This window comes from Uranotaenia lowii, chromosome 1 (genome assembly GCF_029784155.1).
Source record: "Uranotaenia lowii strain MFRU-FL chromosome 1, ASM2978415v1, whole genome shotgun sequence".
Taxonomy (NCBI): Eukaryota; Metazoa; Arthropoda; class Insecta; order Diptera; family Culicidae; genus Uranotaenia; species Uranotaenia lowii.
The window spans coordinates 94,088,532-94,107,076 of NC_073691.1; the positions used below are offsets into that span (position 1 = coordinate 94,088,532).

Sequence of the window (18,545 nt, forward strand, 5' to 3'; positions counted from 1 at the left end):
TGGTAGGGTGGACTTTTCATTACTACAATTCCTTGTTTTTTTTTAAACTTATAAAGTAATCGGAATTGAAAAGTGGGCCGCCATCCGTTACAAGAACATCAGGTAGCCCATATCTGGCAAATAAATTTAAAAATTTTTTGATTACTTTCTTTGCATCTGTACCGTACTTCATGAATTCCATTTCAATCCATTTACTATAACTGTCTACTATAATCAAAAAAGTTTTTCTATCGTGATGAAAAAAATCTGCATGAATTCTGCTAAAAGGTTTTATAGTAGGAATCCATGTAGAATAAGGATGAGGTTTGGTAACTGAATTCATTTCAGTGCAAATTTTGCAAGATTTAACAAAATCTTCAATATCTTTATTCAAACCGAACCAGTAAACTGTCCTTCCAGCAAGTTGTTTAATTTTAGTAATCCCAGAGTGATTAGAATGAAGCATTTTCAAAATTAACGGTTTCATGGTATTAGGAATAATTATCCGGTCATGGAACAATAAACAACCGTTAACCTCTTCTAAATTCTGATGTGAAGAATAAACATCCCTAAACTGTCTATCTAAACGTTCTGGCCAGCCCTTACGCAAAAACTCTAAAATTCTAGAAGTAAAACTATCCAATTGGGATTCCATAGCTATCTTTTTGTAATCAAGAGGAAACTCTGAAGTAAAATAAGCGCTGATGTGGGCTAGTGTATAGGCTGGCGCGAGTCTGGTAACCCAGGCGTACTGGGTTCGATTCCTGGTATCGGCAAGAAAAAACTTTTGGGTTTGAATCCCATAAGTTTTTGCCGATAGGTAAGATGTGTTTCATTGTATAAATAATTATATATTTCAGAGGGAATGCTTCTGGGGATAATCTGAAGACTATTGCAAGCGGAGTGGATTGCCAACCATTGTAGGTCTCTGAAGGTTGGATGCCTTCCCTCGACGAACCATCGGCCGTGGAAGCCCTAGAAGCAATTCGAAGGCCAAGCCACACAGCCATAGGCAGGACCTTGCTACCGATGGGGGAACCATACATACATATGTACATACATACATACATTCAAAAAAGGAACTTGATAACTGGAAGAATTTGAATGTCAAAAAATGATTTGATGTCTGATTTTGATCACTGGAACTCCTCAAATAATATAGATATTTTTATTTTTTTATCAAATTAAATTTAATTATCAAGTAGGTAAATGTTTTGAAAAAATTCTCTAGTTCAAAATAGATTTTTTCCTTTATCATGATTTTACAATTCAAATAAATATTTCTTGAAGTTCAAAATAATACAGATAAATTTTTAAATCAAACCTTGAATTGAAAATGAAGAAAACGGAATGTTGATTAAGACGAATTATTATCGTTTTGTTGAATAATTTTTAATCATGATTAATTTTTTACTTGTTCTGAAATTTATCTTTGAAATTTAACTTCTATTTAAATCTGGGTGATTTTTTAAAATTGTAGGATTTCTATGATTCTTATGTTCGGAGCATTACATTCTGGTTTTAACTCAAAATTTTAAATCGCATTCGTTTTCTGTGTTTTTGGAAAAATTTAAGTTAAATTTGTAAACTTGGCTTCTTAGTATTTATTTTTAAGCAAATGTCTAGTTCAGTATAAGGAACATAATTTCAATAAATTATTGATGATTTGCCTGAAAGAGGAATGATTCTAAATTTTGAAAATCTGGATTCTGAATTTTGAAACCACCACCACCTAACCCCCCCCCCCCCCCCATGAGCGGGTCCTTCGCACGGGCCTGAACTCAGAAATTAGGAACTGTAATTGGTTGGCTTGCGAGAGACGCGTCAATTTTTTGCTTTTTATATGGCTCTTAAAGAACCATTATAAATGCATGTGCTTTATAAAAGCTTTGGTGACCGAAATCTTAAACCATTATGGTTTTATCGAAGTTAAAAAAAATTGGTCATTATGACGTATAGGATAGAGCCAAATAGCCCTAACGAAGTTTTTTTCTGACCATATAACAAAGCTGACATTGTTACTTGGAATAGCGACTAAGGAGCGAGTCTCTTTTTGGCCTTGGCTACGTAACAAGTAATTAGCGAGTAATAATCAGTATCCGAAAACTTAGAGTTTATAATTAAAAAAGCCGTTCTTCCTTACATTTCAGTTGTAACGCAGCAACATCTTAGAAACACTCAAGTTAGGAAAAGACTGGGCATCATCACTAAGTCGATGTCATTAAAACAGAACCATTATCTTAAAAGCTATCTTCATAATGCATTCCACCTATCTATCTCATCCGTGGAATGTTATTTAAAAATATTATCAATTGCAATGAATTGTCCAGTAGCTGTCGATTGTGCGCTGTAATAGGTTGTTTTACGATTTTTGAGACGAAATGATGTTACCTGTTTTGCTGGTTTTGGGGACGATCTGCAGTTATGTAAGCTGGTGTTTTGATTATTTCAAACAATTCTTGAAAATATATGTATGTTTCTTAACTTAGGCCAATGCTCAAATCGAACCGATAGTCTTAGTCCACGGCGGAGCGGGGACAATAAGTGAAGACAGAATCCCGGGTAAATATCGTGGGTCCATCCTGGCGGCCAGGGTTGGCTATCAGGTGTTGATGAACAATGGCACGGTGATGGATGCCGTCGAGCAAGCTGTGCGCATCATGGAGAGCGATAGTCAGTTCAATGCCGGGTATGGATCCGTGTTGAACGCCGACGGTGTCGTGGAAATGGATGCCATGGTCATGGATGGGACGTCCCTTGCCACCGGATGTGTTGCCGGGGTCCAGGATGTACTGCATCCGATCAGTGTAGCACGTCGAGTGATGGACCGTACCAGGCACAATTTCCTAACCGGAGATGGACTGGTTGAGTTCATCAAGACACAGGGAATTGAAGTTTTGTCTCCGCCTGGTCAGTTGGTAACTCAGAGAGCCAAGGAAGCGCTCGAAGCCTGGAAAGAGAACAATCAAATATTCGACATCGGTGAAGGCGGCACTGTAGGAGCTGTGGCGATTGATTCGGATGGAAACATTGCGGCCGCAACTTCGACCGGAGGTTTAACGGGCAAATTGCCGGGACGTGTTGGCGATAGTCCCATCATTGGATCGGGAGCATACGCAGACAATCGGCTTGGGGGAATGTCCGCGACAGGTGATGGAGACGTAGTGATGAAGGTAGTTTTACTGTATGATATCCTGAAGCGAATGGAGTACAAGACAGATGACATGACTAAAGCTGCTGAGGATGCTCTTGCTGAGATGACTGCGAAATTGGGCGGATCGGCTGGTGTAATTGGGCTGAATGCCGCAGGAGAACCAACGATAGCGTTCAATTCCGAACAAATGTCCTGGGCATATCAGCGAGGACAAACTGTTGCCTATGGGGTGAGAAAGGGGGAATTTATTGAAGAACAGTTGGAAAATTCGTTACAGGATATTTTAAAACTATTTGCGGAGTTTGAGTTCAATAACAACTAAAGCTGTTGATGATTTCATTGTAAAAACTTCTTATGGTAAAAAAATTTTTAAGAAAAAAAATTGCACTTTATGTTTTAGCAAATTATTCATTTGCCCAGCAGCTGAAAGTTGTTGAGCAAGTGAATATATAAAAGGAAATAATCAAATTACACCCTCAGAAAAATAATATTATGTAGGTATGCCATAAGTTTCTATCATGAACTGGCGCCATAAAAAAAGTCTTTGAAATTCTGAAGATTTTTATATGACGCGAATGAATTCTTCAGAACACTTACTTCAATGAGAAGTTGTTGCTTTTCATAAGAGGGTCATATGGAAACAGAAAATGTGACGTCCGATATGAATACCTAATAAAAAATATTTGATATAGAAAAATTTCAATTTATTTTTGGTTACCTGTATAGTTTCAAATAATATCATGATCACCGTGAGCACCAAATCAACACCCGGTTCTAGTTTTTCGCCACATTCGGACCATTGACTTTGCGCTTTTTGCCGGTCAAAAGTCTGGCAAAGAGGATGGCGGGAGCCTATCGAACTGTCACCTACGGGAGCCAATCGAGCATGCATTCAAAATGTTCAAGCCTGCATAACTCTCTCGAATGCAAAATGTAAAATTGTTTCTTAGTTAAGGATATTTCTTGATATTTCGATAACTTGAATTCGAAAGGCCTTTCTTTAGAAAAATTAAATGGAAACATAAAAAAATAACGATCTTCGAAACAGCATATTTAAAAATTATTAAAATTGAAAAAAAAAATCGATTAAGTATGTCACGGGAGTTTCTTTTGAAGAAAAAATCAATCGAAGTAACCATGCATTGGTTTGATTTCTTGTTGTGAAGTAAATCATTTCGGACAAACTGAGTAAGCAATCTGCTGAAAATTTCGGTTTTTCTGTGTTTAAAAATGAAGTGTTTTATACGAAAATTGCTCCAATAGCTCCCGATTTACACTGAAAAATGTCGGATACTTTCGTTTTCCAAAAGAGAAATCTCTACGGAAACGTTGGATTCTGTTTTGTGGACTACCCGCAGACGTTCCTTGCGCTATATATTGTGCTGTAGATTTGCATGTGGATCAACGGTATATGGAATCAAGAGCAAAAAGCGATTTGTTACAAGTGGAAGAACGCTGAGGAATCGATTCCATTCAATTCATTTTGATAGTGATTTACTCGAAGAAGTTTACCTGCTAGGACTTTCTCACAAAGTATGTTACATTGAAGAAGCCGATAAAAACTGTATCCTGATTTTCGATGAGATGGCAATTCAACATGGATTAAACTTTTGTAAGAATCTGAAAAAGTTTATCGGAGAAAACACGCTTCCTGAACATTCTGGTTTAGCCAATCATGTCATGGTGTTTATGTTGGCCGGGCTTTGAAGAAGTTGAGAACAGGCTGGTGCATTTTTTCGGCTATTCGATTGAACATGGGTGACTAAAAGAATTCATCTTCCTAATAATCTCCAGATCCGAATCTGCTGAACTGCGTGTTCATGTGGTTATCATCGACTGAGGAGGTAATTTCTTTTTTATTTTGGTTTTTATTTCTTTTCATGTCATAACCTTGTTTTTAAAAGATGGGTTTTTAATTGTTTCAGGTAACAACAAACGTTTTTGGAATGACTTAGAAGTACTCCATACGCGTGTGAAAGTGCTCGCTTATCCTCCGATCCACCATCCCGTTGATTCATATCGCCAACTTGAAATCATGCCGGATACGATCCACGTGTTCAAAAGAATGATCCAAGGCGAGGTCGCAAACCTTCTGATACAAGTAGACTAACAAACAGTTGAAGCATTTGGTCTTTCATCATCGGCAGCCGATATAAGACATTTGCGACAAGCTTGTTTTGTTCGAGAAGCATTGCGATCTTCGCATGGCATGACAACTTCGAGAAGATGAAAGTAAAAAATTCGACTAAATATGCAAATTATACGGTAGCTGTTGTATTGAAGTTCTTCGTCTAAGAGACGGGTAAAAAAGATCTGTTGACGACTGCATGTTTCATTGACCAGATTGCTTCGTGGTTTGGTTTACATACATGACGTGTCGGTCGTCTCAGCTTACGTTCAGTCTGAAGGATGCAAATGTCTATTCAAAAGCCATTTCTGCCTTGAAGCCGCCGAATGAGGCCAAATGCACTGCAGGTCAAGGATAGTTTGAAGCTTCTTTCAGTTTCCCGGTACCTGAACGACGTCAGTTGTTCATCGTACGATTGGGATGAGAGTAGTTGGTTAGCAGAATTCACAAACAACTTAGCTTCCGACAATTCAAATCAACAGCGAATTTGTGAAGACGCTTACCCAGACAGGGTGGATAAAAATCAATGATTTTTTCAAAAAAATCAGATTTTTTTGATTTAAATCGGATTTTTTTGATTTAAATCAGATTTTTTTGATTTAAATAGCATTTGTTCTATAAATTGCATTTGAGGAAAATATTTCAGCATTCGAAGGTTCTCTGTCATGTGATAAAGCTGAGTTGCTAAACTCAGCTTTATTCAGGCTGTATGTATTATTCATGATTTTCAACATTCATCAAAGACCAATGCTTTTCAAACTAAATCCGCTTCGATTCGACTTTGTATCTAACGACTTGAAACGGTTGTCTTGGAAAATTTTGTTAAATTCCTTCGTAAGCTTACTCCTCTGTAATGCATGTTTTCTACTGTCCTCGTCTAATTTTATAGTTAGAATACAATTTTTAAAGCTCTTTAAATTAAATTGGTTAATTTCATGAACAAATGAGAAATTCCTTTACTGAATGAGAATATTATCGAAATTCACCAAACACCTTTTAAAAAGACTACGAATTAGGATTTAGCACTCAATCAGCCTTCTTTTTCTGTTGGTTCAGAGGAATCAAAAGATCAAATCTATATATATAAAAATGAATTTCTGTCTGTCTGTCTGTCTGTCTGTCTGTTCCCTATAGACTCGGAAACTACTGAACCGATTTGCGTGAAACTTGGCAAGTGGGGGTATTGGAGGCCGGGGAAGGTTCCTATCATGGTTTGAGACCCCTCCCTCTCTCATGAAGGGAGGGAGGGGCCTCGCAATCAAAAGTCAATTTTTACCATAACTCGAAAACCCATCAAGCAAATGATATCAAATTTGGCATGGGGTGGTATTTGGGAACGCGGAATATTTCTATGAATATAAGATACCCCTCCTTCCTTTCAGTTTGGTGATAGGAAGGGGAGAGGGGGGCAACCTTACAATTTTTCATATAACTCGAAAACTAATCAAGATATTGGAACCAAATTTGGCACGGGAAGGTATTTGGATACGAAAAATATTAATATGATTATTTGAGGCCCCTCCCCCTTCCATCTCCCTCTTTCCAGTAGGGAGATACAAAGGAGGGAGGGGGCATCTTTAATATTTTTTTACATAACTCAAAAACTAATAAAGCAAATGGAACCAAATTTGGCATGGGAAGGAATTTACGAAAAATATTTCTATGATTTTTTGAAACCCATCCCTCTTTCCAGTAGGAAGATATAAAGGGGGAGGGGGTCTTTTTTATAATTTTTCACATAACTCGAAAACTAATTAAACAAATGGAACCAAATTAGGCATTGGCGGGTATTTGGGAACGTGACATGTTCTAATGATTGTTTGAGACCCCTTCCTTCTTCCCTTGAAGTAGGATGATGGAATTGGGAATATAGGAAGCGAAGAGGAAGCTTACATTTAACTTTTTTTTTAATAAAATCCGAGAAATAGACAAAATTTCATATGGAAAATTATATGTTTCTACGATTGTTATAGACCATTACGCTTTACAATGTAGAGAGGGGAAGAAAGAAGGAGGCTCCATATACATTTTGTTGTAAAACTTCAAAACTTATCAACCAATGGAACTATATTTGATATAAGAGAATTTTTGGGAACGAAAAAAATGGATATGATTATTAAAGATCAGGACCTCAATTCAGCAGGGGGTGAAGGGAAGGACAGGGGAGGGGGCTCTCTTATCACTTTTTTAGCATAAATCCAAAACATATAAAAAAAACAACCATATTATATAAGTTAGATTGTTGGCGTACGATCAATTTGAGACCCTTCAGACAGATTAAAATTATCAGATCATTAACACAAATTTATAGAGCAAGATTCAGAATATTAGTTTAAGTTATCTGTTTGTTGCAATTCGAAACTCCAGCTCAGGGAATAAAAAAATCGTTATCTTTCGTTAGAACTTGCCGATGAAAACACCCGTGAAGGAGATTTTCATCCACCAGTATACTGTACTCATACTCATCATTAACAAATTTGCTCTCGATTAGTTTTGCATTCCGATTCAAACTTATCGGTAAGTGTAACGTTAAGGATAAGTTCTCCCTTCCTTGCAAGTAGTAACAAGAAAAGATTTATCATTTTTTGCATTCAGATTTATTTGTTTAATTCAATACATGGTTTCGTTTATTTAACCTCCGATTGTAGTTTGCGACCCCTCTAGTGAAAGGGTTTGACTTGGAGGTGACGAAAAATAGTGTCGCGAGATCGCTAGTACAAGCTACTAGTGTTAGTACCGCGAGAAATTAGTTTAGCTCCGATTTCAACTTGCGACCCCTCTTGTGAAAGGGTTTGACTTATAGGCGACGAAAAATAGTGTCGCGAGATCGCTAGTACAAGCTACTAGTGTTAGTACCGCGAGAAATCAGTTTAGCTCCGATTTCAACTTGCGACCCCACTAGTGAAAGGGTTTGACTTGTAGATGACGAAAAATAGTGTCGCGAGATCGCTAGTACAAGCTACTAGTGTTAGTACCGCGAGAAATCAGTTCAGCTCCGATTTCAACTTTCGACCGGTCAAGTGAAAGGGTTTGACTTATAGGCGATGAAAAAAAGTGTCGCGAGATCGCTAGTACAAGCTACTAGCAGGGAAGCAAATCCAACTGATCTGATACTGATAACTGATTTATCCCTTGTGTTACACTTAGCGATAAATATGAGAAAGCGATTGCTTCTCATCTGTTTCCAATGACGATAAAGATAACTCGCTTCACGTTATTTTGTCTCCGACGGTCCACCAACAGATGAAAAAATTTCAAAATGCTCACACTGAAGCAAACCGACTGAATCGATTATAACATCAGCAGAAAAGGCTAACTGAAATAGTTAAATAGATATGTGGTGAACTTTGAAATTCTCGGGCGTAACGTCTAAAGAAGGCGCTCGTCGCGGTGATTAATCAATGTTTGCGGGTTCTGGTAACTAGTAATAGTTAAAACAAATTAGTGATGATTAACGGCACAAGTACCGCGAGAAATCAGTTTAGCTTCGATTTCAACTTGCGACCCCTCTAGTGAAAGGGTTTGACTTGTAGATGACGAAAAAAAGTGTCGCGAGATCGCTAGTACAAGCTACTAGTGTTAGTACCGCGAGAAATCAGTTTAGCTTCGATTTCAACTTGCGACCCCTCTAGTGAAAGGGTTTGACTTGTAGATGACGAAAAAAGTGTCGCGAGATCGCTAGTACAAGCTACTAGTGTTAGTACCGCGAGAAATCAGTTTAGCTTCGATTTCAACTTTCGACCGGTCAAGTGAAAGGGTTTGACTTGTAGATGACGAAAAAAAGTGTCGCGAGATCGCTAGTACAAGCTACTAGTGTTAGTACCGCGAGAAATCAGTTTAGCTTCGATTTCAACTTGCGACCCCTCTAGTGAAAGGGTTTGACTTGTAGATGACGAAAAAAAGTGTCGCGAGATCGCTAGTACAAGCTACTAGTGTTAGTACCGCGAGAAATCAGTTTAGCTCCGATTTCAACTTTCGACCGGTCAAGTGAAAGGGTTTGACTTGTAGATGACGAAAAAAAGTGTCGCGAGATCGCTAGTACAAGCTACTAGTGTTAGTACCGCGAGAAATCAGTTTAGCTCCGATTTCAACTTTCGACCGGTCAAGTGAAAGGGTTTGACTTGTAGATGACGAAAAAAAGTGTCGCGAGATCGCTAGTACAAGCTACTAGTGTTAGTACCGCGAGAAATCAGTTTAGCTCCGATTTCAACTTTCGACCGGTCAAGTGAAAGGGTTTGACTTGTAGATGACGAAAAAAAGTGTCGCGAGATCGCTAGTACAAGCTACTAGAGTTAGTACCGCGAGAAATCAGTTTAGCTCCGATTTCAACTTTCGACCGGTCAAGTGAAAGGGTTTGACTTGTAGATGACGAAAAAAAGTGTCGCGAGATCGCTAGTACAAGCTACTAGAGTTAGTACCGCGAGAAATTAGTTTAGCTCCGATTTCAATTTTCGACCGGTCAAGTGGAAGGGTTTGACTTGTAAATGACGAGAAATAGTTCCGCGAGTTCACTAGTACAAGCTACTAGTGTTAGTACCGCCAGAAGTTTTTCGTTGTAATCGGAGTTAGTTTAAACTAGTTAGTTTAGCTTCGATTTCAACTTTCAACCGGTCAATGCTTAAATAAATTCTCTTCAATTTCTTCCCTTTTAATAATCGGGTCGCAAGTTGAAATCGAGCTAACCTATTTTCTGTCGGTTTTAACTCTAGTAGCTTGTACTAGTGGATTCACGATGTCTTCCATACAAGTAAAATCCTTTCACTAGATGGGTCGCAAGTTGAAATCGGAGCTAAACTGATTTCTCGTGGTGCTAACAAAAGTAGCTTGTACTAGCGAATTTGCGAGTCTTGATTTTGTCACCTACAAGTAAAACCCTTCCACTAGATGGGTCGCAAGTTGAGTTCGGAGCTTATCTGATTGATCGCGGTACTGACACTAGTAGCTTGTACTAGCGATCTCGCGACACTTTTTTTCGTCATCTACAATTCAAACCCTTTCACTTGACCGGTCGAAAGTTGAAATCGGAGCTAAACTGATTTCTCGCGGTACTAACACTAGTAGCTAGTACTAGCGATCTCGCGACACTTTTTTTCATCGCCTATAAGTCAAACCCTTTCACTTGACCGGTCGAAAGTTGAAATCGGAGCTGAACTGATTTCTCGCGGTACTAACACTAGTAGCTTGTACTAGCGATCTCGCGACACTTTTTTTCGTCATCTACAAGTCAAACACTTTCACTAGAGGGGTCGCAAGTTGAAATCGAAGCTAAACTGATTTCTCGCGGTACTAACACTAGTAGCTTGTACTAGCGATCTCGCGACACTTTTTTTCGTCATCTACAAGTCAAACCCTTTCACTAGAGGGGTCGCAAGTTGAAATCGAAGCTAAACTGATTTCTCGCGGTACTAACACTAGTAGCTTGTACTAGCGATCTCGCGACACTTTTTTTCGTCATCTACAAGTCAAACCCTTTCACTTGACCGGTCGAAAGTTGAAATCGAAGCTAAACTGATTTCTCGCGGTACTAACACTAGTAGCTTGTACTAGCGATCTCGCGACACTTTTTTCGTCATCTACAAGTCAAACCCTTTCACTAGAGGGGTCGCAAGTTGAAATCGAAGCTAAACTGATTTCTCGCGGTACTAACACTAGTAGCTTGTACTAGCGATCTCGCGACACTTTTTTTCGTCATCTACAAGTCAAACCCTTTCACTAGAGGGGTCGCAAGTTGAAATCGAAGCTTAACTGATTTCTCGCGGTACTTGTGCCGTTAATCATCACTAATTTGTTTTAACTATTACTAGTTACCAGAACCCGCAAACATTGATTAATCACCGCGACGAGCGCCTTCTTTAGACGTTACGCCCGAGAATTTCAAAGTTCACCACATATCTATTTAACTATTTCAGTTAGCCTTTTCTGCTGATGTTATAATCGATTCAGTCGGTTTGCTTCAGTGTGAGCATTTTGAAATTTTTTCATCTGTTGGTGGACCGTCGGAGACAAAATAACGTGAAGCGAGTTATCTTTATCGTCATTGGAAACAGATGAGAAGCAATCGCTTTCTCATATTTATCGCTAAGTGTAACACAAGGGATAAATCAGTTATCAGTATCAGATCAGTTGGATTTGCTTCCCTGCTCCAGCTCCAGCTGCGGATATGTTATAATTTGATTTAAAATAATGCCAATAAAACAATAAAAACTTGAATAATTTTTGAAAATATCATTTGATTTTGAAAGGTGTAGCAAAGCACACCGGGTCAGCTAGTAAATAGAATAAATTCTAATTCATTACTTTTAAAAAAGTTGAGCGTTGAAATTTAAGCAAAAAATGAAAAATCAGATGACTTTATTAAAAAAAGGAAAAGAAAAATTACTTAAGTTTGAATGGAAGAAATGAACAAAAATTATTTTGAGCATACTTGAGCGGGCATTGTTGGGCATGCCAACTTCATATCAAAATATATTCATTGAATTAAATTTGAGTAATATTTATGAAGTATGTCCACGTGGACATTATTCAAACTCCAACCTCCTTCTACGTGGACGAGCATTCGACATCAATCACAACTTTCGGAATATCACAAGGAGCAAGAAACAAAATCAATTCTTAGTTCCCGAAGGGATGCTTCGATGCTTAAAAACGTGGAAAAAATGAAAAAAAAACCATTCTATAATCATTAAATTTCAGGTATTTTATTGACTGAGAAACTTTGATTTAAATCACTGATCAAAATCAAGTGATTTAAATCGTGATTTAAATCATGATTTTAATCACTTTGATTTAAATCAAATCCACCCTGTACCCAGATCAAGATGATAATATTAGGGATGAGGATGAGGATATTATAAGAGAGTGCACCACTTGGTACAACAGAAATTCGAAGTTCAACGTCATCTACTACCTGTCAGGCATGATTCTGAACCAGATTGCTGAACGTTCTCAGGTGTGCTCCGACTGCCTTGTTTAGCAACCGGCATTCCAGCGGATGATGTTGCAGTTTTCATAAAGTCAGAGGACTATACTGGTCGAGCTTTGACATTCGTAAAAATTGAAACTTTAAATAATTTCGTAGAGTTAGAAGAAATTTAAAAAAATCGAACAAGTTAAAGCCGTTAATGTGGAAGTGGACAAAACACTTAGAAGTTTAAAGTCCACCGTTCCTGCAGTGCACATGCCTGATTGTCATTCTATCCGAGCAAAAATATTTGCCAGATACGTTTTATTTCGTTTACGTATTGCTCGTGTCCAAGTCTTCGGGAAAAACGAAAAGAAGTCAAGTCAATGGCCATTTAATAACATCTTGAAAGTTAAAAAAAAACAAACATCCATCTTATTCGTTACCATTGTGTCATTTTTTTGAATAAACTTGACAAAAACAAATTGCAAAAATTATATTAATAATTACATTTAACTCAATTTTTTGACTTTTTTCTAGCTTTCTTTTAATTTTGAAAACAAACTCAATGGTCTGTTGAGGAGAAAAAAAAAATGATATAAAAATGTGTTGAATAACTTTAGCAATTGTTACTAGCATTAAGTTTCTTAAAATCTTTCCGAATTACAATACTTCTACCATGGTTATCCAATTTTTCAGAAAGTTACTCGATTGGTTCCCGCAAGCAGTTCGATTGACTCCCGTCATCCTCTTTGCCGGGCTATATGAAATTATAGTATCTATGATAAAAAATATCAACTCAAAATGTTTTGATGAATTGTAGTATTTTTGATATTAACGCCCAAGAATAAAATTTTGCTCTGGAACTCCGGACTTCCGACTTCCGATCGACCTCCAACAAAGAAAAGTGAAGTACTAGATTGTCGGAAGGCTGCGTTTTTTTTGCCAGTTCACCAGCGACGTTTCTGAAAATTTTATTAAAATTCACAATACACTAATGACTGATTAGAAAAATTTTGTCAACAAATTGCATACGTTATTCAAGCACACGCATATTTGTAGTGAAAGTCAGTTTTCGCAGGGACAAAATAAAGTACGCACTCTTAATAAACTTTACAGATCGTTATAAGTTATCGTTTAATTTATTATTTTTGCTTTTGTTCCGAATTTTGAAAATAATACACTTTGTGCCGGTGCTCGTAAAAGTCTCAAGACCATTTCAATCCTCAGTAGCTGTTTGAGCTTGTTATTTATTAAGCTAACGATAATTAACCGTCAAATGACCAGAGGCGCCACCAAGCGTTACAAATAAATAATACAATGTAATACGAATTTCGGAGGACAACCCAAATGAAACGAAAAAAAAAACGTCTTAAGAAAATTGCGCTTCCTGCTTTGAGACGTATTTCATACTGCTGGTTTTTTTTTGCATGGTACATTTATAATCATCGGGTAGAAAACCAATTTCAAGGTTACAAAGAATGAATGAATGGCAGAGCGTTCAAGAACGGAATCGTAGTTCAAAGGTTTATTCGCCCGATTAGGACAACATGTGATAATCTCGTGAAGCGAAAACGAGTCTCATTCAATTGAGAAGAGTGGTAGAAAATACAAAACCAGACTTTTGATTTTATGATGAATTTATGAGAAAAAATAATTTTTGGTTGAATCGGGAGAACTGACAACACTGTTAGAATGGAGTGTCGCGAATTTTTTCCAAATAATTTAATTTTCAGAAGATTTATCCGAAAACAAGTTTTAAATTGTTGAATCTCGGTTGACGTGTAGTGCTTTTAAGTTTTCCATCGATAGAAAGTGAATTTATGCAGTACAAATAGTTAAATTTATGTTATTTGGTGAAAAAACTGAAATTGGCTGATTCCAGGGGCCCGGACTATGCCCTCCGGCCAACCTGAGTGAAGGACCTGAGCTAAAGGACGGAGATTCAAACATTCAAGGGAGTATCAGCTATAATTTGAAGATAAGTGGTTTTAATTCAAGGAATATTTAAATAAGGTAGTGTCGAGAGCCATATTGGATTTTTATTGTGACGTCACAAAAACGAATGTATCAAAAATTTATATGCGAATGGCAGAAATTTCAAAGAAAAACATGTTTTAGAACGGAAATGCATTCCAATTTCATTTTGATTGTGTTGTAAGACCTCCATTTCAATATGTTATAAAATTTTCTGGTCCTTTGAAGATTGCATTATGTTTTTTTCTCATTTTAATAATGAACGCAATGTCATGTTGAACCTAAAACGTTAAAAAACGAAGATAAAATCTACTTTAAAAAGGTCTTACTGGTAGTTATTAAATGTTCAACTGATTGTCATGATTTTTATCCAATCGGTTTACCATATTCAATTCTTATGTAGAACAATTAACATCAATTGATTATTGTAAACTCGATTTACTAAAATGCAAGTAAATAATTGTGGTTTTATATAAAAGTTTGTTTTTTGATAACTTTTTTGAAATAAGGATCTTAAACTGCACTGACTTGATCATTTTCAAGGAAAACTTTGAACTAATTTTAAAGTTTTGCAAATTTGAGTAGGGAAAATCGACCATTTTTTCGAACTTCGATGGTCTATTTCATTCAAAAATTACTCGAAAATCCAACTTTTTCGTACCAATCTTGAAGAGCAAGAATCCTTCTAGAATAACAGGTATTAAAAGTGGAACATTTCCAACAAATCCTTCAAATTATCAACGAAAAAGGCAAATTTACTAGTAAATTAACAGATTTTTCGTGATTGTGACGTCGCAGTGTGTACTAATACTAAAGCAGGGCTGCCTCGACACTACCTTCTTTAAATATTCCTTGGTTTTAATTTATTTATTTGATTCCTTGCACAAAATTAAGTATTTTTTCCGGGAATTTGATGTTGGTCATTATTCCCACTGAATTAAGTATTATAATTATTCATATTTACATTTCAAACTGCATGCTGTGAAATATTTCAGCAATACTTATATGCTATAAAATCTTTCATACAAGTTTTGTTGCAAGTTAAAGCTTCTAATGTTGCACGCAATAGCCTCTACTGTAATAAAAGTTTCCAATGGGATTTTATCAGAAACAGGAAGAAACTTAAAACGATATTAATCTCAATGTATTACAAAACATTCCAAATATTTTGTAATACAAGTATTCCAAAATTTTATGAAGATGATAGTATTGCATAATGAGGGATGAGTTGAGAGGTTGTGCACAGTGATGGCGATGGCGCTTACCAAGCTTTTAGCTAAGTTTAAAATACTGACATTCGGGGAGTAACGAAGTTCATTTTACAAATAATTGAAGATTATTTCTATTCCGTTTCAAGACTTCCCTCTTGATTTAAACGATAATTGAAGGCAACAAAAAATTATTACGAAGAACACATTTAAATAACTGGGGCTGATGCAAAATTAAAATTTCAATTCATTGTTTCATGTTTTTATTTTGTGCTGTTGAAAATAAACGAAAATAGCACATGTAGGTACTACAAATTATTGTGACTTCGATAGATTTTTTTTTTTAAATATTTTAACTAATTAGTTGGTACTTTTATGAAAAGAATTCTCACTAATAAGAACCTAAATCAATATAATTCATGACTGATCAACACTAATTTTCGGTTTTTTTTGTTTCGATTTCAGTCGTTATTCCAATAGTTTTTCATTTGCGACCTAGTCGGTCACTTATTACCACCAGTTTCCTTTTTAACATTGAGAAATGTTGTACACTAGCCTTTCAATTGAAAATAATAACTGAACTGAAAGGTTTTTCAAAAAGTAAGATTCAATAAAAACTCACTAATTCATAAATCTCTTAAAAAAATTTTTTTTTAAAGAATAATATGTTTTTTGAAAAACAGCTAGAAAAGCTAGATTGTATTTTGAAATGAAAAACAAAAATCAAAATACTGTGCCATTTTTTTAAAGCCGTTTTCCAAAACCCTTGTTTTTAGTTTTTTTGACAAAATTTATCCTTTTTTTCTCAACCTAATAATTTTCCGAATAATACATAGGTACATATAAATATCAGCTTGACATTCACTTAATTTTCTTATTTGATTCAGCTTCGATCATAACATGTTTCTTTGTTCAGGCTTTCTGCAGCAAAACTTCGATCTAAAGATTTTCTGGAACCAAATGATTTAATAAAATCTTTTTTCTTTTACATATTTTGAGAATATCAAAATTCTTAATTATTTAAAACTCACGAAACATGAAATTTTCAAAAAAGCCAACGTAGAAAATAGCACCAAGTTTTAAAATTATTCTTTTTGACCATAATCAACTTTTTTGGTTAATTTGTTGTATCCGTGCAATCGTGAAATCAATATGAAGCAAAAAGTTGAATTGCACTGATAGGTTGGCAAAAACGATCCTATTTAGTTACACAAATTACAGAACAACTTAAAAATTAAAAATTCCAAAAAGGAGATTCACACCATTCATTAACAATTATGATATTTTAAAATTGTGCTTATAAATATTCTTCGAAGTTTGATAGAAATATCTTTACTTTAAAGGGTCGTTTTTGAAAACATATTAGTCTATCAGGAACAAGAATTAGGGAAACAAGTTAGTTTAAAGAAAATTTAAACACACCTTTCAATTCACTATTAAACTTTTTATCACTGCCTCAAATATAGAAATAGGAGTTTCCTTAAGAAAAATCTAGGAGCATAGGAGGTGTAGGAAAACTCGATCGCACCATTCACCAAAATGGATCCTGATCTATAACCTTTCCCCTACTAAGGGCATCCGCAGCAATCGCGAGCAAAGTGAAAATGCTCACGAGTTTATCCACTTCCATACCGCACCGGGGGTTAGTATGAAGGTGAGCAAAATAGGGCCGATGCCGTCGGGACCGACAAAATCACCAAATTTGCTCACTAGAAAGGGGCGAGAGCAAACATGCACTGAAAAAATTCTACCGTTTTGAGCAGAAATAAACAAACGATGTCGCAGCGTGTAGATGTTTGTTGATATTTATTTTAAGAAAAAAATTGAATCAGATTAAAATTGTGGATGGATTTTTTTGTAATAACCAGTTAAATTCGCAATTTCGTTACATTTTTTCGGGTTTTTCCAGGAATTGAACGAGAAAGTGTAAATGCTGGTGATGATGGTGAGTTATTTATTTTGATTTTATACTGTTTTTGACTTTTTTCTACCTATGAATTTTGATAACATTTTTCCTTTCTCACTCAATTTCAGATAAACAAACTTGAAGCATCGTAATTTGTGACCAAAAATGGTCACTCGGAGTTTTTTGGAGTAATAATAATCGAGACCAGTGCGCTGTGCATGATTTTTGTATCCAACCGGCCAATATGGGTGGCATTCCAGTACTGTCCCTACCGATTCGGCTTTCGAAACGAGGTCTCTCAATAAGTTTGGAACTAATGGGACCCAGTTTTTCGGAGCAGCAATTATTTCAATCAGTACGTTGGATAGAAAAAGAAGTTGATGATTTTTTAGAAAAGTATGATTTTAATATAAATATAGTAAACAAATAAAGTTGAATTTTAGTTGAATTGTTTGGTTTGTTGAATTTTGTTTTTCGGGTCCATGTGTTAGGAAATATAAGTGCCCGGCGTGTTGAAAGCAAAATCGAGCTTAATTCGAAAATATTTTCTTATCTGAACTTATTTTATTCAATCAAGTCGTCCTACAATTCAATAAGTTTTTAATCACAATCCAGCAAACGGGTGACACGGAATTGGAAACACCGTAAGGGAAACTCAACGCTTTACAACCACCACCGGTTGAAAGCGGTGTCCTATAGATATGATGACGAGGCCAAGCGAAGCAAACATCCTGCTCGGAAGTTCTTGCTGCATCCGTCATCGGACCCGATTGCTGGTGTTCGAAGCTGCTTGGCCTTGCTGCTGCTGTATGGCATGTTCAACCAGGATGTAGACTTTGACGTCACGATACGTATAGCAGCTATCCCGTCAAATAACTTCCAACACCCCCAGGCCCTTTTAAGACCAACATTCATCGAAATTTCAGCAAAAAACAGACGACTACGAAAATTTACTCGGTACGGTAATTTAAGATTTAGATTTTCTTCAAAAAATTTCTCAGTGCAATGCTAAATTTGAAAATAATTATGCTACCGCCCGGTGCACGAAAGAGTGTGTATCCCAAAACCGGTCCGCTGAAATGAGCAAAACCGGGCCGCGTATACTCACTTATTGGTGCGTTTGCTCTAACACAACCCTTTCCTTGGATATTGAAGTATAGATTCGCAGACGTATAGACGGTTTCTATAGTTGGTGATATTGACTTACCTTTGTTTCTGAATTTTTCAAAAATAATCTCTGGAACATAAAGGGACAAAAGGTTGTTAATTGATCCTTTGAAGTATCCTACTAA

At 36.3% G+C, this 18,545-nt stretch overlaps 1 protein-coding gene across 1 annotated transcript; it reads left to right on the forward strand.

Annotated features, from left to right (window-relative positions):
* Window positions 1-2,313: 2,313 nt before the first annotated feature.
* On the forward strand, window positions 2,314-3,781 carry LOC129740330 (isoaspartyl peptidase/L-asparaginase-like). Its single transcript, XM_055731979.1, has 2 exons — window positions 2,314-2,405; window positions 2,469-3,781. Exons 1-2 carry the CDS (start codon window positions 2,361-2,363, stop codon window positions 3,453-3,455), a joined length of 1,032 nt encoding a protein of 343 aa, XP_055587954.1. The 5' UTR covers window positions 2,314-2,360; the 3' UTR covers window positions 3,456-3,781.
* Window positions 3,782-18,545: the final 14,764 nt, after the last annotated feature.

Bases quoted from the DNA above. Each gene is read 5' to 3' on its own strand.
- LOC129740330 (XM_055731979.1), top strand. From the start codon at position 2,361: ATGATGTTACCTGTTTTGCTGGTTTTGGGGACGATCTGCAGTTAT. The intron at 2,406-2,468 runs GTAAGCTGGTGT...TTCTTAACTTAG, and splicing joins TGGGGACGATCTGCAGTTAT to GCCAATGCTCAAATCGAACC.